The 25,679-nt window shown below is 42.6% G+C and overlaps 1 protein-coding gene across 2 annotated transcripts in view; it reads right to left on the bottom strand.

Annotated features, from left to right (window-relative positions):
- Positions 1-25,679, bottom strand: part of VPS39 (VPS39 subunit of HOPS complex) — a 46,953-nt gene that overhangs the window by 2,551 nt on the left and 18,723 nt on the right. For both annotated transcript variants that reach the window (XM_069484462.1, XM_069484469.1), the window contains 16 exons: positions 20,838-20,958; positions 20,605-20,725; positions 17,139-17,268; positions 8,775-8,917; positions 6,801-6,944; positions 6,177-6,318; positions 5,959-6,045; positions 5,577-5,650; positions 5,135-5,233; positions 4,067-4,184; positions 3,431-3,559; positions 2,711-2,813; positions 2,437-2,482; positions 1,051-1,200; positions 761-895; positions 410-501 (listed from right to left, as the gene is read on the bottom strand). In XM_069484462.1, the coding sequence (XP_069340563.1) occupies positions 410-501; positions 761-895; positions 1,051-1,200; positions 2,437-2,482; positions 2,711-2,813; positions 3,431-3,559; positions 4,067-4,184; positions 5,135-5,233; positions 5,577-5,650; positions 5,959-6,045; positions 6,177-6,318; positions 6,801-6,944; positions 8,775-8,917; positions 17,139-17,268; positions 20,605-20,725; positions 20,838-20,958 (1,834 nt within the window). The remainder of the gene's footprint in view (positions 1-409; positions 502-760; positions 896-1,050; positions 1,201-2,436; positions 2,483-2,710; positions 2,814-3,430; positions 3,560-4,066; positions 4,185-5,134; positions 5,234-5,576; positions 5,651-5,958; positions 6,046-6,176; positions 6,319-6,800; positions 6,945-8,774; positions 8,918-17,138; positions 17,269-20,604; positions 20,726-20,837; positions 20,959-25,679) is intronic.

Genomic DNA, 25,679 nt, shown 5'->3' with positions numbered 1-25,679 from the left:
TGAGGCTGGCTCAGGATTCTACTCAAGTCATGAGGTAGCAGCTTGAAAGATCTTTTTCTTCTTTGAGAGGCTCATCCTTAAAAAATAAAGACTTTCTGCTCACGTACATCTTTTACACACCCACTAGCTACATCATAATTTCTAGCTGCCAGAGGGGAGGGGAACAGCTTTATGGGCAAGAATGCAACAGCCCCATGCCATACATTTCAGGTCTTTACCTTCTTCTCCAAGCCACCACCACCAGACAGCATGGACTGCTCGCTGAAGGCTCAAGAACTGGAAGTGGTCAGGACAGCCAGCAGCTGTGCTTTCCTCCCGGATAAAGGGCAGAAATCCTTCCTGAGCATTCCCCAACCCAGTGAACCCCCCATCAGAGCCCAGATACAGCTCCGGTGACGAGGAGGCTCACCTGTTCCCAATCTTCTTCTTGCACACCATGCACACTTTCTCCTCTGTGATGATGCACTTCACCTGCTGGTGTAAAATCCGCTCTTCCTGGACCTGAAAGAATAGGGAGATGGGGGCAGAAGTTCCCTCACTTGGTACATAGAAACAGAAGGCAGCAGCCAGCACTGTTTCCTCTCTCAGACTTCACAGATCCCCCCTGAAACACTGGCAACTAAATGGCAAGTTGGCTACTGGACCAGCTTGTGCCACGCTGTACAGGAACAGAAGGCTCCGCCTTGGTTGGAATGGAACATGTGGACACTGTCTCACACTGAAAAATAAAAGCACGCCCCAGAGTTTGGAAGGCCCATACCCTCAGGAACTCTGCATGGAGAAGGTTCTTGAGCACTTGATTAAACCGTTTCTTTTGTGCATTTTCCTCTAAGACCTTTTCCAGAAAGATGCGTATGTCGTTGATCTGAGTGTTTGCTGGCAGAAGGTTGAGGGCCTAGGGACAGAAATAGAGACAGGCTAAGGTGAAAGAGGAGATTGAGGAAATATCTGAAGCCACAGAGCTCTCAGGCCCTAGTCCCTTTCTGCATCCCTGTTCTCATTCGGTGCTCCCCGTAAATGCCCTCCACCTCCCGGGGAAGAAACCCTGACCTTGGTGGTGTCCAGTTTGCTGTGGTGCAGCTCGAGGACCTGCAGGGCGGCCTGGAGGTTGGCCTGTGGCTCCAGCAGTTCCAGCTTGATGGGCCCCAGGCAGTGAATGCTGGGGGGTGACAGGTACATCCGAAGCAGGGACAGATACACCTGTCTCATACAGATAAGAGTCACGCACGTCAGGCTGGTAACAACCCTCCCAGAAGCCCCAGTACTGAGCATGCCTAAAGATTAGAAGGGTAGTCTATAGTATCAGCTGTCAAAGAGCATTAAAACTCATCATTTTCACCTTTTAAAATTGTAGTAAAGTCAAATAGCCAACTGAAGATGTTAATTAAGGATTGTTTTTTCCCTGAGTGAAAAGACCAAATGCGTTGTGTTTGTTTAACATCATATCATGTGTCAAATGCTAACACTGCAAAGTAACTCAAAAAATTCCTCATGTCCTTTGGCTGTGAAAGCTGAAACCCAGTCTACATTTTGGAAGGTGGGGATTAACCCAAGGTGAAATGCTACATTTCCTACTGGGAACAGTACCACAGGGTTTTTAAACCTCAGCAATCAGCACTCTTAACATTTGGGGCTGGGCTGGATAGTTCTTTTTCTTTTCTTTTCTTTTTTTTTTTTTTTTTTCCAGACAGGGTCTTCCTCTGTTGCCCTGGCTGGAGTGCAGTGGTACAATCATAGCTCACTGCAACTTTGAACTCCTGGGCTCAAGCCATGCTCCCACCTCACCCTCTCAAGTAGCTGGACTACAGGTGTGCTACCACACCTGGCTAATTTTCTTGTAGAGACAGGGTCTTGCTATGTTGCCTAGGCTGGTCTCGAACTTCTGGCAGCAAGCAATTCTTTCACTTTCGCCTCCCAAAGTGCTGGGACTGCAAGTGTGAGCCACTGTACCTGGCCTGGGATGGATAATTCTTCCTTGCTGGGGCTGACCTGTGCATTGTTTAGCAGCATCTCTATCCCCTAGATCCTAGCAGCACCCCCTCCCCTCAGTCATGACAACCAAAAATGTCTCCAGACACTGACAAACCAATGTGTATTCTAGATTTAGTATATCACAGCCACCAGATGTTCCTCCTCAATAGGCTGACCATATAGTTTATTATACAAATCAAAACTCTTGAGAGTCACGGGACAGGAGTGCTATTAATCATCACAGGGACAACACATGTAAGCCAGAACTATACCAAGCAAACCAGGCGAATGGTCGCTCTGCCTCTCCCTCAACACACACATGCAAAATCAATCAGCACCATGACCCATGTTCTCTCTTATTTTGCAATTCACACCAGTGCCACCCATGGCCAAATCAGATGGGGTGAGGTATGTGAAGGGGCAGGGAAAGGCACACGTGCTCCCTGGGTTGGAGCCACTACTCACATCTTTGTTGCCATCTTTATTTTGGTCATAGTGTTTGTGGCAGTACCTGCAAGAGAGAAAGTGGTAAGAGCATGGGAAGGGGGGGCCACATCTGATGAGAAGTGACGAGCAGGCCATCCATGAGCAGCCTAAGGACAGCCAAAACCAGGGGCTGGGACAGGAGGCAATTCTTACTCCTGCAGCAGAATGTGGGGAGATGGCCTTCTTAGCCCCTCATCTCTCAGGGGGCCTGCTCTTAGACTCCTTGGGAGGTGGGATGACAGGGCCAACTTACTCCTCAGCCATCCTCGTATCCTTCAGGATGTGGACATAAATGAAGAGAGCTTGTTCATGTTTCCCCATGCGTCCCAACAGGAGAGCTCGTTCTTCTAAGAGGCCTAGGACAAAAAAGGACACAAGTAACCACCACCGCCACTATGCAAGCACAAGGTCGGGGACTAAAGAATGGACACTTGGGCAATATAAAATGGAAGAAAATATTATTTTTATTAACTGGGGGTTTTTCAAAGAGAAAATTATTAAAATTTTAAAAAGGGAGGAGGAAGCTAAGTAATGGGCACTTTATTCCATCTTTTGTTATAATCATTACAAACTGGGTAAGAACACTCATTCAACTGCCAAGTACATAATAAGCTAAGTGCTTCAGGGAAGGTGAACACTTGGTCTCAGCTCTCCTGGAGCTTATACATCAGACAAATTATGCCACAGTACAAAAGCTGCTCAACAGTGAACTTGGCCAAGAACATGTTCTAAAGCAATAAACAGGCTGCAGCCCGGCTATCAATTATCATGCAGTTCATACATAGAAAAGAGATTTCTCTCAGTTACGATACAAAAGTGAGTCTTCAGAGGGGACAAAACAGGAGCACTGACCTGAAACACCCCATTCTTCCCAGGCCCAACTCTGTGGAGGGTCGGGGGACTAGCAAAGGGGAAGATCAGTTTTTGCATTACCCTCAGCTGAAGTGGCTTTGGCCCCAAGACAGACACTCACCATCAAAAGGGAAATCACAGATGAGCCGGCCTGGATCATAGTAGCTGGAAATCTCCAAGAAGGTAAGGAGCTTTTGCCGGTATTCTCCCAGCTCACCCTCTTCCTCTCCAGCAGGGACTGGAGTTTTGCCTTTAAGGGAAACCAAACTCAACATGAGAAGATGCTGTGGGGCAGGAATGTGGGGTCGTCAAGCAAAATGAGGGGGATGGGGTTCAATGATGTCCCCACATGACCATAAAGGGTCACCAAGGTGGCGTCCAGGTGGACTTACTTTTAGTTCGTGGTCTCTACATGGCCCCAAAACATCAGCTTAAGGTTAAAAAAACAAGCTGAATAGAGAAATACTATGGTAGGAAAACCTGTTTCTTATCAGCACAGCTGTCATCTTGTAGACAAATCTCTTCCTTTTGCCCTCCTCCAGGAATGACGCAATCACTCAGAGATGCCTGCACCCAGATAAGAACTCCTGGGTCTCATGCGCCAGGCCTGGGTCACTTAGCTCCCCTGGGTCCTCTAAGGAACTTTCCACCCACCTGGGCAGGGAATAGTGAGGCCTGCTTCCCCCCACCCCACAGGGCACCAGTCTGTGCTTGCCTCTAAGGCCTGGGCCAACCGGCTTCCAGTGAAAACTGGTACCTGCGGGGAAGGACTGGAGATACTCCTTCATCAGGCCTTGCACCTTCTCACAGTACAGCTGGATCAGGCAGTTGTGGAACCGGGAGCCCGTCTCCTCCCACACGTGGATGATGTGTTCCTGAGGCAAGACGTAGGTCTTTGTCATTGGCGCCCTCCACGTATGACCTGGTCTCCGACAGTTTCTCTCACATTTTTTAAGGCCCAACAGGTCCCATCCAGATTATTCCCTAATCAAGCTGCAGAGATTACCAAGGGATAGCTCTTCCAAAACCATGAAGAAATTTCACAATAATGTCAGAAATTGTTTGCTCAATTTTGAGTCTAAACTCCTTTTATTGGCCGGGCGTGGTGGCTCACGCCTGTAATCCTAGCACTCTGGGAGGCCGAGGCGGGTGGATTGCTCAAGGTCAGGAGTTCGAGACCAGCCTGAGCAAGAGTGAGACCCCGTCTCTACTAAAAATAGAAAGAAATTATATGGACAACCAAAAATATATATAGAAAAAATTAGCCGGGCATGGTGGCACATGCCTGTAGTCCCAGCTACTCGGGAGGCTGAGGCAGGAGGATTGCTTAAGCCCAGGAGTTTGAGGTTGCTGTGAGCTAGGCTGACGCCACGGCACTCACTCTAGCCTGGGCAACAGAGCGAGACTCTGTCTCAAAAAAAAAAAAAACTCCTTTTATTAATCTTGTCCCATGATCCTTCAAACTCTCACATCAGCCCATGTAATTAAGGACAAAAGTTTGCATTCTGGTACTTAAAACCTATTGATTATCCTGTGGTCACAGTTGAGTTTGGTTGTACAAATGTGGCTTTGAAATTTGTTTCTAAAATATCATTCTTTTATCGCTCTGTACTTTATCTAGATGTAGAAAGTATCATCAAAAGTAACATTTCCAGCTTGGTCTACCGGGATCCCTTTCTTCAGAGGAAGTTGAAGTATCCTTTTCCTTACATCCTACCAGTACCCAAGTGACACAAACCCCAAATCTGAACAGTCCAATAACTGAACCACAAAGTCCTGGATCCTGGCTTTAAAGCTTTTTAGTGCAGACCAAAGACTATCTTACCAGATAAGGAACAGCCAGACTCTTGAAATTCTCTATTAAGAAGCCGAGCACTCGATCACGTGGCAGAGATTCCACCTCTGGGAGATCTTCAGTAAATATCTGTCAAAACAAACCTGAGTTCCAGAGGCAGAACCATCTGGCTGCAATTCTGCCAAACACACATGCAGGCAAGTGTGGGATCAGACAGACAGATGTTTGGAGGGGGAAGGGCATACAAGAAGGCATCTGGAGGTAGTTAGGGTGTCACAGACTAGGCTGCAGGCCTCCGACGCCTGTGCAAGGCTCTTTCTACCAAGCATGTTGATGTCCCACACTTCCCCGCCCACCCTTTCAAACAGCCAAGCAACTGCATAAACCCATCCTCCTCTCATCCACTGCTGTCCCAGATGCAATCAGGACCAACTATGGTACCAGATAAATCCAAGGGACTCCCGTGACCCACCTTCAGGCCATCTTCTGGGAAGTCTCTCAGCACCCACACTGAGTAGGAAAAAATCAAATGCAGGTTTTCTGTGCCTACAGGGAAAAGTAGGATTTGTCAGCAGTTGAAGCCTGGCACTGGGAAGGCAGTGGCCTGGTGGCCCCAGAATTCATTTTCCAGACAAGGCAGCTCTGCTCAAGCCCTGCCACTCAGGGCTGCTTGGCCCTACTGGGCTGGCTCTAGACCAAGGGGCTGTCATGGTTCGACCACTGAGGGACATTTATGCCAACTGGAGGAATGAAGCTGACTCACCACAAGGGATGGAGGGGAGTGACCAGCTAGAATCAGAACCAGAGAAAGACCAGGTCCACTTGAACAGGAGCCCTTTCAAGGCTGCACTTACCCAGATGTTGTAGGTACTGCACTGTCCTCTCGTGGCCTTTCAGAGGGGAGTTTGCTTTTTTGGACTGGTCCACCAGCACCTGCAGAGCTGGCCACAAAGCCCGAGAACAAGGTCATGAGCCCTTCCCCAGAGAAGATTCATCTCACCTCAGCAAGTTCCCCCTAACAACATACTGGATACCCTCCCAGATCCAAGAACTGTGCCCCCACCTCAGTCACCTTTCTCGTGGAGCCCTTTCTTCTCATATAGGATTATCAGCTCACTGTACTTGTGGGCCTTCTTCAGCACATGCTCGCTCTCCTCGATGTGGCAATGATTGTTCTCCAGGCGCAGCAAGGGGGCCACCAGGGCCACATTTGTCTGCAGGGGGAGCAGGACTTCAGTGGGAACTGCTTCCTGAGGTGCCCCACCCCTCGCCAGCCCAGGCCTGCTCTAGGCTGAAAGGTCAGGGATATAACACAAGCAAGAGAAAGCAACCAGCCCTTTTTCTGGATGGCAGGTAGTTGCTTTTAGAGCATTTATACCATTTTGCATAATGTGTTTTAATGTTCTGGGGGGCAAAGAAGGGGATATCTTCTTAGGGGAAACAATATCCCTGTTAACCTTTTAGCCCTAGCCCCAATCTGACCAGAGAAGAGCCCACTGCACAATTTTGGACCAATATTTTGCCTTATCCTCTTAATTCCAAGAGACTCACAGGTATCAGGCAGACTAGGTGGCTCCCAGCACCATAGATCTCATGCTTACTAGCGGCAGGTCCCCAGGTGTAGAGCTCCCTTTCAATCTCCCACAGTTTCAGGGCAAGGGAGGCCTGTGGGCACTCAAGGGCTCAGGTAACTCACATGGAGGTAGCACTTGAGCAGGGTAGTGTCAATGATTTGCAGCAGCTTCTTCTTGGATTTGATGGTGGGAGTGCCTTCCATGAGCGGGGAGGTGCTAGACTGGTGATCAGAGTCATTCAGCTTCTTTACCAGTTGACTTCGTTTCTGCAAAGGTCCAAAATACGGGGTCAAGGCCAGGACCAAGTTTTCCTTTGTCACTTGAGCTACTGGGTAACTCTGAATACTTCCAAATCAGCTCATCCCTATCAATCCTGGTTTCACATTAGCATTCAATTTTTATCAGAGATCAAAATTGATGACTGCCAGACTGCTACAGACACAACAATAACAACGTTTATTTATTGAGGCACTGTGCCAGGCACTTTCTAAAACCTGTAACAAATGCAGGTATTATTATCCCCATTTTACAGGCGAAGAATACAAAACACAGATATTAGGTAGTTCCTAAGTGGCAGAAGCAGGGTTCAAACTGAGGTCTGATTCCAAAGCCCATGTTTTAATTTTTTAAAAATCAACATTACTAAGGTATAATTTACATACAATAAAATGTACCCTTTTTAAGTGTACTGCTAGATGCATGTTGATAGATCTACACATGCATGTAACCACCACCTCAATGAAGAAACAGAACATTTCTATCACCCCAGAATGTCCTCTCAATTTTCTTCCCAACCCCACCCAGCCCCCACCCACTGATCTGCTTTCCACCATTGGAAATTCATGTCTGTCTAGTCTGGAACTTCACGTAAGTGGAATCATCTAGCGTGTATTCTGGTGTGTCTGGCAAATCCCAGACACCTTGCTCTGCCACCTCTCTGGTACAATACCAGTGTCAGTTAACTTCACACGTTCCCAGAGTCAGGGAAGAAGGCCAGGGAAGAATGCCTGCTCACCTTCCTAAAGCTAAGACACTGGCAATGGAGGGCCTTTCATAATGCCACAGGCTTTGGGACATGTTATACCCAGGAATCTTTTTTCACTTGGCACGGGGCTGAGAAGTATGCAGGCAGACGCAAGTTTGCATCCTTGTAAGATACCTGCCACATCTGGCTACCAATGTCAAGAAGTCCCAAGGCTACCTGTGTCTGATCAGATTTGTGGGTACCCACTGACCCAGAAGCTGGGAGGAGAAAGCAGCATTACACTTTTTCCAGCAACACTTCTCAGTGCCTACCCAGAGACCCCTTACAAATGTCTGCAGAGCACTAAGAGGAAAAAATATTAATGTCTCTGACTCTGAATGGGTACGCAGGAAATAAACAACAGCCTTCTGTGTCTGAAGTTTGGGGTTAAGAGGCTTTAACGCAGATGTTAGTCTTAGTGTTGACTTTAAAATTTTACTTATTTATTCATAATCATTAAACTGGAAAAATTTTAAGTCTAAATACCTCCCAAAAACATGTTATAGAAGAATATTTATTGACAAGGAAGGACTTTCCCAATATACGGCTAAATTTTTAAAAAGTAAGCTATAAAACAGAATAGTTTGATATCCATTGTTTACAATAAATAAACCACTAAATAAACAAAAGCTAATTCATAAGTAGATATAAAAGTGTAGAAGGACGACACTAAAACATTATTTATTCTCTAATGATAGAGTTTTCAGTGATTCATATTTCTGCTTTGTATTTTTCTGTGTTTTCTGCATTTTTCCCCAAATTATGTATGTTACAAAAAGTTTGTTTTAAAAAAACTTATTCTCTTTTATTAACTGCAATTTACCCTTTTTAGTTCTTATAAGTTTACTAGGAATTGAGTGTGTTTCTTAGTATTAGGATTTGGCAAAAAACAGCTCAATGGTTCTGTTAAGTTGGAAGCAGCAGAAAGAAACTGCCCCACGCAGACTTTCCATAGTGCCCAGGCATAGAATGAATGGCTTTGCATTACAGAACGCCCTCTGTTCCTGGCCACAGAGAAACAAGTATTCGAACTCCCAGGTAAATTCTTCCGTATCCCTCTGTTTTTACCTACCTGTGTCAGGTAGTCAATCAGAGCTAAGTGAGCCTTCTCCAGTTCAGGCCCCGAGAGCACAGGCAACGGGTTCGGATACTGCAACTGCTTCCTGTAGTCTGTGGGCAGCAGGTCGGGGTACAGGCCCATCACATGGGTGGGATCTACATGGAAGGTAAACATGATTCCTCTGGAAAGGAGCCCAGTAATTTAAAGATAAAACAAAACAAGACTGTTACTATAGCAAAGTAAGTTCTGGGCTGATTTTTTAAAAGGAATGACTCTAAGGTCACAAAAATTCAATAAGCTATACACTTATGATTTGAGCATTTTTTATATATGTATTTTACTAAAATGTTACAAAAATGCTATGGCTTTATATTCTAAGATATAGACACATACACAAAATTAGAACTGAATATTTATCAAGTTTCTTAAAGTAGAGGATAAAAAATTTCCAAGGAAAAGGTGATGATATTGAAGTGGAAAAGATCAAAAGAATTAAAAATTAAAAACTGATACGTCAAAAAAGGAATATTGCTAAAAAAAACTCAGACAACAGTCTAGACAATATATTTGTAGTACATATGTTAAGAAACTAGTATGTTGATTATATAAAAACAAATTCACACAAATTGGTAATAAAATATAAGATTTCACTTGATAAATGGGCAAAAGACAAGAACAATTGACAATAGAAAAATATAAATAAGTGGGAAAATGTTCTGCTACATTAAGAATCAAAATGGTACGCATTAAAAATGTCGAAGAGGTGACTTTGTTTTAACTTCTTAGAATTTATTATATTCTTACAGATGCAGACGTTTGTAGTAGCAAAATGCTCTAAGTGGCCAACATATTCCCCTACCCCACCACTGGGGATTGGTTAAATAATTTATAGTGCATCTATACTGTGGAACACTGTGTTGTTTATGGTCAACTGGCACTTAGCATCTAGTTCTACCCCTTTCTATGTTCTTTCCTACCTACAGGGCCTATAAAACTGAAAACTACTTTTCTCAAACTCCCTTGCATTCAGGGTTCTGGGTGAAAATCTGGTTCTACCAACGAGAAGCACTGTGTGAGCTGTGGAAACTGGAAGTGAAGTGGAAGCCTCCCTCTTCATACTGAGCGGCCAGCTCATCAGTGTTTGCAGCCAGCCTCAGCATTCCAGTGTCTAGTTATTAATACCAGCTCTGTCATTATCTAAAGGCACTTGCCCCAATGCACAGCCAGTGACCAGTCACCAGCTCGGAGGGAACTGAGGCTGCTGCGGGCTGGGGCAGGTGAAGCAGCAGCAACTTGCTGACCTCAGGGTCATAGCCATGTGCCCACGATCAGTGTCCAGTAGCAGACCCCTGTCTTTTGCTCCTTCAAGGCATCCAACGATTTGTGTGTGTGGTAAAATATACACAATCGTTATCATTTTAACCATTTGTAAGTATACAATTCAGTGACATTAAATACATTCATACTGTCGTGCAGCCATCACTACCTACTATCCATCTCCAGAGCTTTTTCGTCATTCCAAACTGAAATTCTATACCCAATAATAAACAATCACTCCCCATTCTCCCTCCAGCCCAGCCCCTGGGAACCTCTATCCTGCTCGTGCTCTATGAATTTGCTTACTCTAGGGACTTCATATAAGTGGAATCATACAGTATTTTACCTTCTATGTCTGGCTTATTTCACTCAGCACAACGTCTTTAAGTTTCATCCATGTTGTAGCATATATCAAAATTTCATTCCTCGTAATGTCTGAATAATAATCCACTGTAGTACATACCATAAGAGGTAACATTTTTATATCCATTCAATTAAGAAAAAAGTTATTTTTATATGATATTACCCGGTGGTTGCAATATTGTGAAAGCGAATTACTCCTACATTGCTAAGGCAATGAATATTGCTATCTCAGTAAGGAAAAAAGTATTCAGACCCACTATTCATACTTCTAGGAATTTATCCTGAGAAAATAATCCAAAAGATTTGGGAGAAAAAAAACCCACAATGTGTATGAAGAGGTATATAAAGCATTATTTGTAACAATGCAATTTTGGAAATAATGTAGAATTCCTTCAAAGGCAGAATAAAGTATGTTTAATTCAACTGATAAGAGTATTAGGAAATCATCACAAGTTATAATTTTGAAGCACACAGAGCAACATGGAAAAATCTTATAATAATTTTAAGTAACAAAAGCTATAAAAGCATGATCATAATTATATTAAAATATATACATGTAGAAAAAGTTTGGATGAGGAAAAGACAAAATGAGAGGTAAAGTTGGATCTAGGTTTTTAAAGTTTTTTTCTTCACATTTTTACAAACTTTTCATAATAACATTATTTTCATTTTTTTTAAAAAGTCAGAGTGGGGCAAAGGCAGGCCATGTTCCTTCTATAATGCACGTGAGCTCTCCGAAAGCTGACCAGAGGACAGATGCCTTGTCTGAACCTTCTAGGACATACACTATCCCAAAGCCACCCATGCCTGGCCACATATTTCTGCCCAGCCAGGAAGACCCCATTGCTCAGGATCAGAGCGTCATGACAATCTCAAAAACACTCACAAGAAGGGGCAAAGGGACAAGACACCTGGCAGTTCCACATGGGAGCCGCAGAAAGCAGACCGTCTGAGGGAAGACAGCTGCTGGGAATGCTAAGTGAACTCGTGGCCTTCCCTAAGGCCTCATCTGACTTCTGATACAAAGATCCCTGTCTATAAATGTGGATCCAATTCCATTGTTCTGCTTAAAACCTTGTGATGTCACCTGAGGCCTACCAAAGTCTAAGCTCCTCCCTGGCATTCAAGGTCTTTTGAAATCTGGCCCCAACACATCTTTCTAGCGTGATCTATCACACACCATTAAACATCACACTGAGTTCTGGTTCCCAGGTCCTCAGCCATGGGATGTCAGTTCCCTGCCTCCCTCCCAACTCCACTTTTCCTTCTCATCCTTCGGGACCCAGTTCACCTCCTGTCTCCCTTACTCTTGGGCAGACTTGCTCACTCGCTTCACTATGCCCCTGGAGAACTTTTTTACACTGATCCCAGTGTTTCACTGAGTGATTTAACGTGCAAGCTCTCTGTGCACCTATAACATCTGTTATTTATCCCTGAAGCCCAGCAAGAAAAGCAGAGCTGGCATTGACAATGGCTATCTGATTTGCCTTTGGGGCAGTATGTTCTAAGTCCAGATTATGCCAAGCATTGAAACCCTAGTACAATATAGACATGTATTAATAATTAACAAAGAAATGATATCCGTCATGCAGAACAAACGATACAAATCAACTGTACTCTAGCCACACTGATCTGGCTGTTTCCTGAACATACCAGGCACTTCTTCCCACCTCACCGCACTTGCACTAGCTGCTCCCTCTGTCTGGAATGCTCTTTCACAGATGTCTGCACGGCTCATTGATTGTCTCCTTCAGGTTGTAACTGAAATGCCCCCTTCTCAGAGATGCCTTCCCTAACCATTGCATCTTAAATTATAATCCTGGTCCCTGCCTTCACTACTCTTTATCCCCTTCCCCTGCTTTGTTTTTCTTAGCACTTACCACTTCTTTTTTTTATTTATTTATTTATTTATTTTTTTTGAGACAGAGTCTCACTCTGTTGCCCGGGCTACAGTGAGTACCATGGCTTCAGCCTAGCTCACAGCAACCTCAAACTCCTGGGCTCAAGCGATCCTCCTGCCTCAGCCTCCCGAGTAGCTGGGACTACAGGCATGCACCACCATGCCCGGCTAATTTTTTGTATATATATATTTTAGTTGTCCATATAATTTCTTTCTATTTTTAGTAGAGACGGGGGTCTCACTCTTGCTCAGGCTGGTCTCGAACTCCTGACCTCGAGCGATCCACCCGCCTCGGCCTCCCAGAGTGCTAGGATTACAGGCGTGAGCCACCGCGCCCGGCCTACCACTTCTTGACATATTATAATTTTGCTTATTTATTTTGTTGTCTGCCCCACCCCCATCAAAATATAAGTCCCGGGACTTGGTATGTAGAATCACCTTCAGCACATGTAAAAGCTTCATAAATATTTGTTGAGTTAAAGAATAAATAAGTAAATAATGGGTATAGTATTTGAACAAATTCAACAGTCCAGGGGTTGATTTCAAGATCTAAATATGGGTTTCAGGAAATGTAAGGACTATCTCACTCACATTCTCACCATTCTACACCACCCACACTGGACCACCACACCCCAAACTCCCAGCGCCTCGATGCAGTGAGTCTTCTCATCACCCCCTCCTGCAAATACCTGTAGCACTCACCTTGCTGCCTTGCATTAGAACTTTTTATGTCCAAGTTGTAGGTTGCCACAGAGAAGTAACTCTAAGTAATGCTTCTGAAACATTTTTAGGATCTTAGACACCTTAGAGAATTTGATGAAAGGTTTTGATCCTCTCTCCAGAAAAACTCATATATGAACAAGATTTTACAGTGAGTCTAGGGTGGCACACAGACTTACTAAAACCTACTTTCAGGCTCTATGTCCCTCGGGTTCACTTAATAAAATTAACATATATTGAGAGGAGACAGAGCTTCCTGACTCACAAGAAGCAGAAATATAACTGTGGCAGTTACACCCCCAGGAAGGGCCTTTCTGTAGGCCACTGAAAAGGGAGGGGCAGCAAACAAACCCAGAAACCTGGGACCAGTCCCGTCCTGCACTAGGGGGAAAAGGCGGACCGGTCTTGGTAGACAGATACCACATTTCAGCCATTTGACACTATTCTCTACAGCAGGGCCCCCCTTGGGCTCAGATGAAATGTGCCCCTATACGACTTCCTTTTTGCTCTAATTCTGTGCTTACAAAGCAGTCTTCTGACTTGGCATTCCAGATACACCCTGTTCTGCTGAGTTATTTTAATGTGAATTAGCTCATACATAGTTGGTATGTAGATGATGTCAGTATTAGGCAAAAGTTGTGTTGGTTTGTGTGTGTGTTTTTCCCAGCTTGTTAATGTTTTGAAGTGGCCAGGGGCAAGCTTCCTCACAATTAAAGAGAAAGCCTTATCTATACATGAAGGCCTAAAGAAAAGTGCGGAAAATCCTACAGAAATGCCCTCCTTTAATGCAAGCAGTGGCTGTTCAGTAGCTTCAAGAACCACTATACTCGGGCTGGCTGTGGTGGCTCATGCCTATAATGCTAGCACTCTGGGAGGCCAAGGCGGGAGGATCACTTGAGGTCAGGAGTTTGAAACCAACGTGAGCAAGAGTGAGACCTGTCTGTACTAAAAAAAAAAAAAAAAATTAGCCAGGTAACTAAAAATAGAAAAAATTAGCCAGGTGCAGTGGTGTGCACCTGTAATCCCAGCTACTGGGGAGGCTAAGGCAGGAGGATTGCTTGAGCCCAGGAGTTTGAGGTTGCTGTGAGCTAGGCTGATGCCACGGCACTCAGCCTGGGCAACAGAGAGAGACTCAGTTTCAAAAAAGCAACAACAAAAAAGAACCACTATATTTTCTATCAAGTTAAGCCCTCTGAAGAAGCTGAGAGTACAAATGAAGCAAAGATGTTTCCCCCATATTAATTTTTTTTGTCTCATAAAGAAGTCTATACCCAAGATCAGATTTTTTATTTTGATAAAACTGGTTTCTAATAGAAGCAAATGTCCTCAAAGATCTGCATCTCAGAGGAAAAAGCATAGCCCCAGGGTTTATGACTGCAAAGAGCTATCATGCTGGGTACCAACATCAGTGGAAATTTAATTTTAGTAGAATTGCTATTGTTTTTATTAATGCTCTGCTTACACAGTCTCATAGGCTTTAAGTAGTTTGCTCCAATCTTATTCTGTCCTTAAGCCCTGTTACTTTTCATGAGCATTTGTTATAGGACGTAAGGTTTTACAGGACCACATATAAAGCATAATGGCAAAAATTCCTGTACCTCAGAATATAGAAAAAGGGGCGTCCTGGGTGCCATATATGAATATTCTTGTTAATGGAAAGGGATCTAGTATCCCTCCTGTAAATAAGTAAAGGGATACTCATGGAATTTTGGTCAGGGTCAGCCTGTCACCAGTGGTCTGATGATCTCTGGGTGTGCTATAAATATCTACCTCTGGATCTGAGGACCAGACCTTCTGGACCAGAAGTCAGTTAACAGAGGGCCACCTAAAAGTCCAGTCAACAGCCAGCTGCCCCCTAGACAACACTGCCATCAGCACACATCTCTTGCCCCTGGAAAGGATCCCTACTACACTGCTCTTTGAAAGTAGAATTCCTACCTGATTATTATTGCTTGAGGCCCAGCACAGTGTACTGCCTAAGAGCTCAGTACATATTTGGGCAATAGACAAAAGGCAGTAGCTGCATTGGGATTGACTTTAGAGCTTTAAGATTGGGGTTCAAATATTGTTGGTACATGCAAAAAGGGTCAAGTTACTACAGCAGTTCTATCTTACTATTCCAGTGTCTTCCCACAGAACTGGTGGTACACTGAAAACAATGCCCCAGTTACGTTTATTGGGAGTAAAGATGGCAGGCATTTATCCATTTCAGGCTGTCCAGCACTCATCTCCCTTCTTATCAGAACCTAATTCCTTTTGGCAAGCTCCTTCTTCCAGACTACGTGTAGTACTGGTGTAAGGATAGCTCCAGGCACCTACCTTGGCCTTCAGAAGCAAATGGGGCCAAACCTCTTTTCCCACTCCTGTTAGTCAAATCCCCTTGATCTCGAAAAAGTCATGCAAGGATGACAAGTAATGTGGCACACACCAACATGTACCCCATCCTACGTGTTCCTCTTATGTAACATGTCACTTCTCTATCAAGAGGTGAAGTCTGTATTTCTTTGCCTTGAACCTGGTAGGACCCTTGTAAATCAACAGAATACAGCAGAAATGACAGTCACAAAAGGCACTAAAGCTTCCACCTAGGTCTCTTAGATTGTTCCTTCTGAGAAGAGCCAGCTGCTATGCACAAGGACACTTAAGTAGCTCTGTGGAGACACCCACTTGGATAAGAACTGAGAGGCCCCCTGTCCCCCAGCCAGCACCAACTTGTCAGCTATGAGAGTGACCCTGCTTGGAAGTAGATCCTCTAGCCCAGTCAAGACTGCAGCTGATGGCAGCCCAGCTGACATAAAACTGCAACTGCATGAGAGACCTGAAACAAGAACCCAGCTGAACCCTTCCCAAACTCCTGACCAGCATGTACTAAGAGAGATGGATGATCATTTGTTACTTTAAGCTGTTAAGTGTTGAGGTGATTTGTTATACAGCAGTAGATAGCTAATACATTGGTAGGGGGTAATTTTATTAGGGATGTAATAGCAGGGGAGGTGATAGTGGCAATAGCTAAGGAGGTGGCTATGCCAGCGCAGGACTGCCCAGTCTGTCCTGGCTACAAATGGATTACTGTCTGGAATCCTGTTTCCAGGCTGGAGGGCCTTTAGAGCTCCCTTCTTCACACCTATTCCTGAGCCTGGTCTCCCATCAATTTTATGGGTCCCTCCAACTGCCATCACCCTAATATTCCAATAAACCCTGATTAATATATTCAGATTCTGCTTTAATTATCTAGAATTAGTCTCTATTGCTCACAATTAAGAACCTTAACTGAAACAGGCAGTTACCACAGTTGAATATTGGCTAAGGTTGAGTGAGAGCAGAAAAAAGGCAAAGCAATAAAGAGGAAAAAAGAGTAGATGATAATATAATATAGAGTCAAACCAAGTATATATAGGTTGATCCAAATTAAGCAAAAATGGAAGCTACAGAAATGAAAAGTTTAATAATAATAAGAGCAAACCCTTACATGGCACTTGTTAAGTGCCACATGTTCTAAGCACTTCATCTGATATTCTCAGCAACACGATAAGGAAGTAGTATTACTATTATCCCTTTCTGCAGAGGAGAAAGTGGAAGCACACAGAGGCCCAGTAACTCTGCTTGAGCTTGGGTGGTCTGACTTCAGGGTACCTGCTCCTCCCCACTGTGCTCTCACGTCTAGAGAGGTTTCGGGACGCTAAGGAAAGGAAGGGCTTCGCAGTACTGCCTGTATTGGCTCTCAAAAATGACCTGTGGTTGAATCCAGGGACTTTTATCCAGAACAGCATTCAATAAATACTAGCTGATCAAGTGCCCACTTGAATTGAATGACCTGTTACCTTTCTCTGATGGTGAAGGCAAATCACCCTGGAAAACTGGAAGTCTGTATTTATGGGAGAGACCAGATTCCTAAGATTAGGACTATAAATAAATACGTAACCATTGTAGCCACCCACAGGATCTTGCTAGGTGTAAGGATGAATTTGGCTAAGCATAGACTTTCCCCATTCTCAGAAGTCTAGTATCATTTCTCCCTATCCTTTCCAGGCTCCTTCCTCCATTAGCTCCTTACCCCAAGGCCACACCCTTGTTACCTGTGCCGAGCTTAGCAAAGACCTGCATGGACTCATCAAAACGTTTCTGGCAAAAGAGGTTGAAGGCGTACAAGTTCTTGATGTGATGAATTTGTTGCTGCTTTTCACTGTCAGAGTCATCTTTCATTTCCTAATAAGAGAGGAGAATAGGTAAGAGTTTAGTCACTCAACACATATTTATTCAGTATATTCTAAGTGTCAGACAAGATCCTGGGAACCACAGACTCCAAAGTGCACAAGACAGCCACATGGTGTCCGCCCTCGCAGACTGCCCTTACAATCTAACTGTTGGTAAGACTGCTAAGTAACTATGCAATTAAAATACAAGAGGGTCTCTAAGAAATGCCTAACCAGTACTCCCGGAAACTGTCATGGTCATGAAAAACAAGGGAAGACAAAGAAGGCCAGGGGACACTAAGGACACACAACAACTAAATGCGATGTGATTTCTGGATTTGATCCTGGAACAGAAAAAAAGGGCATTAATGGAAAAAAAGGGCCAAATCTGAATAGTATAGAGTTTAGCTTAAAAACAAAAAATCAAAACAAAATAGGGTAAATGTGATGACAGAGCATGTGGGAGGGATCCCCAATTCAGTCGGAGTGGGGGGTCTGGGATGGGTTCTAAAAGGGACCTAAATTGAGAGGTAAAGGATGAGTTGGGCTGGGTGCAGTGGCTCACGCCTGTAATCCTAGCACTCTGGGAGGCCAAGGTGGTAGGATTGCTTGAGGTCAGGAGTTCATCAGCAAGAGCGAGACCCCATCTCTACTAAAAATAGAAAAAAAAAAAATCAGCCAGTCAACTAAAAATAGAAACAAAAAAAATTAGCCAGGCATGGTGGCTTGTGCCTGTAGTCCCAGCTACTCGGGAGGCTGAGGCAGGAGGATTGCTTGAGTCCAGGAGTTTGAGGTTGCTGTGAGCTAGGCTGACGCCACGGCACTCACTCTAGCCCGGGCAACAAACTGAGACTGTCTCAAAAAAAAAAAAAAAAAAAAAAGGATGAGTTGGAGTTAGCCACTCACACAAGGCTGGGCAGGTGACAGAAGGGAAAGGAGAAGGAGTGTGTGCTCTGCAGCAAATGGACAGCACATGAGCAAGGCCCAAAACAACAGAAAGAGAACACAGTGTGCACAAGGAATGAAGGACATTCGGTGTAGCCGGCACAGTTGGGAAAGGTCCTATTCCTAGTAAAGGCTAAATAAGCTATTACTTATTAATTTCTTCCTTCAAAACATCTCTCAATTTCCCCCCTTCCTTTCCTTTCCTATTGCCACCACATTAGTCTGGGCCATCGTAAGCATGTGGTCTCTATACCTGGTCTCAGCTCTTCTGCTTGGTACTTCAAAGGCTTTCAAAACACAGAAAGCCCCAGCCTCCTTACCTAGCTGATTTCCAGACATTTAAGCCACACCTTCTACTCCAGTCAGGCTGGGCTCCAAATGTTCTAGAAACATGCCACACTTGTTTCCACTACTGTAACTTCCTCTCAATCTTCAACACTTCCTGTTTCCTGCTCTTGATTTTAATCTTTACTTACCCTTAAAGGGTCAATGCAAGTGTTTAATCTTAGGATGCCTTTTCCAGCCCACAGTGAACTGTCCCTCTCTGACACTTAGCATCACGTTTTGTCAATGCCAAAGTTTAGTATGTAATTGTCCTTTGAAAGTTCCATGGATGTTCTCTTATCATTTCAGTAAAAGATAGGTTCCTCAAGGACTGAGATGATATCAACCAACCTTCTTGTCATAAAAAAGAGCAAATATTAAGTACGAGCCTAGAAAAGAGAAGGAAAAATGGAAACCCACTTCCATCTCCTCTACCAAAGATTAAACAAACAACCTATAGCAGGTAGGTCACTGAAAAGACCGTGAGACCTTCCTGTTAAGAATAGACACTAAAAACGTATATGCTGCATATCCTTTTATAAAGTTCAAAAACCAAATACGCCAGGTGTAGTGGCTCATGCCTGTTATCCCAGCACTTTCGGAGGCCACAGTGGGAGGATCACTTGAAGCCAGGAATTTGAGACAAGCCTGATCAACAGAGTGAGACCCTGTCTCTACAAAATTTTTTTTTAATTAGCCAGGCATGGTGGCAGGCACCTGTAGTCCCAGCTACTCGGGAGGCTGAGGCAGGAAAATTTCGAGCCCAGGAATTCAAGGTTGCAGTGAGCTATGACTGTGCCACTGCATTCTAGCCTGGGTGACAAAGAGAGAGCCTGTCTCATAAAAACAAACAAAAAAGGAAACACATTATAAATATATTAAATATATATGTAAAAGATGAAACAAATATTTTTAAGGACATGATAAACATAAAACTTAGGATAATGATTATATCTGGAGGGGAGGCAGAAGGATGGGATAGGAAGGAGTATAGAGTTTATAAGTTATTGTTCTTGGGTAGGATGCTTAGTTCATGGATGTTCATTATATTATTTTTAAAAACAGAAATGGAAATAAAGTAAAATAATACAGGATAATGTACAAGTAGAAAAAAATTAGTAAGATATTGAAATTAAATGCCCTGAAAAAGTAATCATCTTTATGAGATATTAACCATGTCTATCAAGACTGGATTTCTGTTTTAAGTCCAGAACTTACACAACCAAAGTAAATGTTCCTCTTCAAAAGTAGCCACCATGGGTGACTAAAAACATATTAATTCCTCAAAAATGTCGCCATTGCCTTCCTTTCAGAAATAGTTTACAGGATAATCTAGAAATTCAGTTTTACTACTATTAGCTTCCTAAAAGTCTCTTCTTCAAAGTAGTACTGTCTGGTTTAATAACTGGGTTAGGCCAGTTTGGCTGTTTTCTAAAATCAAATCCACCCCTACAGATGAAAATAATCATCAGTGAGGATGTTTAAAAGCATAAGAGACAGACTCTGAAATGGTTTTTGGCAATGGGAGCATCACTGGAATAAGAACATGGTCGCTGCTTTACCATGAACTGTGCCCTGTGCAAATATTAAAGTAGAACGACGATCATAAATATGACTGCAGCCTGGTTGAAGGCAACGACTTGAGATGGCTTCGCAATATCTAAAGATGGTCTACTTATCCAGATTGTGGAAAGGAATTTTGAGGAGTCCTCTAGTTGTTGCATTCAACTAGACTGTAAAATCACATTTATGATTGTTACTATAATGTTTGCATTGTCTTTAAATTATCAAGACCATACAGTATCATATTATTTTATTCTCCCATTCATTCTATAAGGTAGTATTATTATAATTGGCATTCATCCTGCATTTGACAGATAAGCAAAGTGAAAAAGCAAAATCACTTAGCATTACATAGATATTTTATAGTAGAGTCAGACCTTGAATCTAAGCCCTCTGACTTTTAGCCCTGTGCTTACTCTACTAGTCCAAACTAAATATGAACATCTAAACCAAATCACCTACTTTTGAAAACAATGAGGAAGGCAGACTATATCCACATCTCAGCAACAAGACTTACTGCCAGCTGCAGAGCCAATTCGAACTGCTTGTCCTGGAGAAGCTGTTGGATTTGGGTTGCCATGGGAACAGGAATGAGTCTCCAAACAAAATGATTGCTGGCCACATAGATAATGTTTGATCTGGAGGCAGAAGAAAGAATATTAGCAAAAGAGCACAGGCTTTATGATGACACAGGTGACTTTAAAGCTTTGGGATAATACAGCAGCCACAGTAGAGAAAGAAATTCCTTACCCTCCTGAGGTAATGAAACGGGGCCTTTGCAGTTCGATGCTCTGGACCAACAGCCTCGGCTCAAACGTTCGGATCTCCACATATCGAGGCAACACTGCGATGATGTAGGGAGGCTGGTGCTCTGTGAGAGAGAGAACATGTTGAGCTGTTGAGTCTGGATTAAGGCTTTGGGCTTATGGAGTGTCTCAGTTGCCCATTCTGAGCTGCACTTCAACGGATCTCCAAAAAGTCCACTAGTCAAATATCAAGCCAGAATCTTACACTGTGATACAGAGAGGAAACAAATTGCTTTTCCTGAATGATGCTAAGAAAAATATCTTGCACAGAAAAGATGCATCAGCTTTGATGAGAGGGATCTGATCCCACTCTTACCATTTCACCCAAAATGGCAGATGAAAGCTTCACTTGCTCTTTTCTTATCAGCCACAAAGCCAGGCCAGCTGCAGCTGTCCCTAACAATGCATCAGTGGGAGAACCAGGTTACAGAACCTCATAGAACCTCTTCTTTCATTCTCTTACAAAGGGCAAAAGGAAGGCAAATTCTTTGCTCCTTAAAATTATTCTAAGGCAAAGTTCCACATTTCTAGCCAATGTTGATCCTGCTTGAGATTTTCACAGGGAAAAGACACAAAGCTCCACTCGATGGCTGTTATAGTTGAGTGTTTTTGTTCCCTCCAAACTCACGCATTGGAAACTTAATCCCTAAAGCAAATGTGTTGAGAAATGGGGCTGATGGGAGGTGTTTAGGTCATGAGGCTTCACCCCCATAAATGGATTAACACTGCTATGAATAGGGCTTGTGGGAGTGGGTTCTCCCTTTTCTGCCATATGAGGACACAGAGTTCATCCCTCTCTTGTCCTTCTGTCTTCCACCACGTGAGGATGCAGCAAGAAGGCCCTTACCAGATACCAGATACTAGTGCCATGATCTGGGACTTTCCAGTCTCCAGAACTGTAAGGAAATAAATTCCTATTCTTTACAAATTATCCAATCTGTGGTATTCTGTTATAGTTATACAAATGGCTTAATGGTACACAGAGAAGATAGCTGGATGGAATTCTCAGCGTAGCTGTTTTCTACTTGATATTTGCTGTAAGTCTTACAACTGTTTTCATCTATTTTACACATCTTAAATCATTTTCCTTCAACTATCCATGATCCAAAATTTACCCTGTTGATCCAGTGTAATTCTTGGGTTGCACTCTTTATCTTTTAAAAATGTTTATCATATCCACTCTTTCCTTCCTGTATTTTTTGATTGGCATGTAACAATCCAAAGCTTACAAAGCTGGATGAAGCACAATAATTCCAGCAAAAGTACTAAAGAAGTCAGTATATAAGCAGAAGAGCTGACAAAACTATAAAATTCTTGCAAGGAAAGGACTGTATGGGAGGTTGTATGGTGAAGGAGATTTAACATAAATGGAGAGAATTTAGAAAATAAGCAACATAAAGCATACCTTTTAAAATACAAAAGCTCAGAATAAGACTGAATAAGATCTACTTCATTTTACAATGAACTTTATTTTTTTAAATAAATTTATTGCTTGTATACAACATTAAGCATAATTTCACCAACTTAAAAATAATAGAAATGTTTTTAATGACTATATTTCATGTTATATCAAGAATTAGTAGGCCAGACATGGTGGCTCACGCCTGTAATCCTAGCACTTTGGGAGGCCGAAGTGGGAGGATCACTTGAGGTCAGGAGTTTGAGACCAGTCTGGGCAAGAGACCCCATCTCTACAAAAAAATAGAAAAATTAGCTATGTGTAGTGGCATGCATCTATAGTCCCAGCTACTTGGGAGGCTGAGGCAGGAGGATCGTTTGAACCCAGGAAGTGTGAGGTTGCAGTGAGCTATGATGACACCACTGCACGCTATCCCAGGCAACAGAACAAGACCTTGTCTCCAAAAATAAGAAAGGAAAAAAAAAAAAGAATTAGTAAAAAATCACAATCAATGAGATATCACCCTATATGCATTACGATGGCTACTATTAAAAAAACAGAAAATAACAAGTGCTGATGAGAATATGAAAAAATCAGAACCCTTGTGCATAGTTGGTGGGAATGTAAAATGGTGTGGCTGCTATGGAAAACAGTACGGTAGTTCCTCAGAAAATTAAAAATAGAATTACTGTATGACCCAGCAATCCCTCCCATTTCTGAGTACATATTCAAGAGAATTGAAAGCAGGATCTCAAAGAGATATCTGCATACCCATGTTCATAGCAGCATTATTCACCGTAGCCAAAAGGTGAAAGCAACTCAAGTGCCCATGGACAGATAAACAGATAAACAAAATATCATGTATACATTCACCAGAATATTATTCAGCCTTAGAAAGGAAGGAAATGCCATCAAATGCTACAACCTGGATGAACCTAGAGGATGATATGCTAAATGAAATAAGGCTGTCACAAAAAGACAAATACTATATGAGTCCATTTATATGCACTATCTAGAAATAGTCAAATTCATAGAAGCAGAAAGTAGAATGGTGGTTGCCAGGAGTTAGAGAGAAGGGGAACTGAGAGACTGTTTAATTGTTACAGAGTTTCAGTTTTGCAAGATGAAAAAGTTCTAAAGATTTTTTGCATAACAATGTAAATATACTTAACACTACTTAACTGTACACTTAAAAATGTTTAAGGTGGCAAATTTTATGTTATGTGGTTTTTGTCATATTTAAAAATAAAATTTTTTAAAATGTAAAAAAAAATTAGTAAAAAGCAAACCACTAGAGGGCATAATTATCATATAGAAATTTAACCTCAAATAATATATTCATAAAAATAGTTTTAGTATGGCTAACCTATGAATTTATATTCCTAACTATCCATTTTCTGATAAAAAGTTTTTTCTATTTTATTTGAAATTTATACTCTAAGTGAATAGTACAGTAATATATCAAAGCAGAAAGGAACTCAGAAATCGGTAACCTGAGGCCTAAGTTATATTTCCATCATTTTGAATGCTAGTAATATTATTATGCTGATATTTTTCATCTTACCAAAAAAAAAAAAAAAAACAAAAAATTAAAAGCATGTTGTCTTATGTTAGATTTTTTTTCTTTTCATTTCATGCTGGCCTAATTTTGAAAAATTAGTATAATTTTCTTTAGTGCTAACTTATATAAATATGTAAAATGTCTTTCTCCTTTTTAAATCTGGCCCACTGAAATGAGTTCTAATTTAATTTTAAAAATATTCTATAACAGAAATATTTCTGTTGTCTTATCTCATCATTTTTTTGTCTCCCCAACTTTTTATAATAGAGATGGTCTGGATCTCTTTATACCTTCAAAACTTGACAAAATGGCTGGTATACAGCAGACATATAATAAGTGGCTGACAAGGATAATGATTCACTTATTCAGCAAGCATTTCCTAAGAGGCTCTGATGTTTCAGGCACTGTAGTATGCAGTAAGGATTCAAAGAGGATCAAGACATGAGTCCAGACCTCATGGAGCTCCTACAGGAGCAGAGGAGACACACTACTCACTGCATCCCATATGACAGGCTGCCATGACAGAGAGCCCTGAAAGAGTTACGGAAGCACCCAGGGGAAGTCACTAATCTGCCTGTGGGCCAGAGGAGACCTCACAGAGGAAGTACCTCAAAATGTGCTTCAGTATATTAAGGCACAGACATGTTAGGTAGACAGTGAAGGATTCTGGGACTCCTAGGGACAAAAGTGGATGCCACTGTGGTTCACCCCCACAAATGGGCTTTCAGAGAGGCTCATGGGAGATCCACATTCATAGTAAGACTCAGGTCATATAACTCCCATCTGTCCAATCAAAGTGGTTCCATGGTGACATCTGAGCCACGATGGAGGTCCCCATCTGGATGCTGTAAAACAGGACCCAGACCATAACCAAGCTGTCTTTTTGCTACGACAATGGGTTCGGTTGTCATCTGTGGCGATGTATCTCACTCTGTAAACCTTTATCTTGCTCATGCTCTATAATCCTGTCTTTCTCTCCTCAATAAACCTCATTTTCATGCTTGCCTTACTTTGGTGTGTCTGGTCATTCTTGGCAATGAGTGCACCAAGAACTGACATTTCAGACTGTGATCCGACAGAAACAGTTTTGGGAAGCACTGCTGAAGGCCCCAGGCACTAACAAAGGTTTTAAAACAAGAACTCTCATGCTGGGGAATAAAAAACACACTTCTAGAATATTTACATGCATCTTCATCTCATCTATCAAGGTCCCTTAGAACATCACGAAGCCTCTCGTAAAGCTCTTAAGTCCCCCAAACTTGTTGATATACATAATTTCAGGCCTTCTAAAATACTGACCTTTTGATTTATCTTCTTTCTGGTCTATTTATCTCTAACCACCACCAGAACAACCACCCTAGAACACAATGCTTTTAGCAAGACATTCTACCATTTAGGAACCTACTGGCCTCTCAGACCTTCTCATGGACCTCTAGTAACTGGCCCTACCTTATTCCTCCATAATTCAGACCACCTGTTTTAGCCAGCTCAGTGTCTGTAATGCCCTCTTACAAATCAGCATGACTTCTGATTTCCACTCATTTCTCAAACTCCTCTCTGCCTCGAATGAGTGGAAACTTTTTATCAAGCCAGATCCCAAACTCCCTGCCTGACCCAGTCGAATCTTATCTATGTAATGAAACTACTTCCTGACTAACTAAACAATGAAATTCCCTTTCTGTGAGCTACTGAATTTTAACTCATTCAGCGTAACACCTTAGGCAGTGCCTTGTTTTGTCTATTTATCCATGATGTAATCTAATCCTCATCTCTAGAGATAGGGGTCCTTAGAGACAGAGAGCATGTCTGTGTGCTCCACTCCGTTT

Source organism: Eulemur rufifrons, chromosome 2 (genome assembly GCF_041146395.1).
Source record: "Eulemur rufifrons isolate Redbay chromosome 2, OSU_ERuf_1, whole genome shotgun sequence".
NCBI lineage: Eukaryota > Metazoa > Chordata > Mammalia > Primates > Lemuridae > Eulemur > Eulemur rufifrons.
Note: the sequence above shows the minus strand (reverse complement) of the source record. Positions and strands in the feature narration are given on the sequence as shown.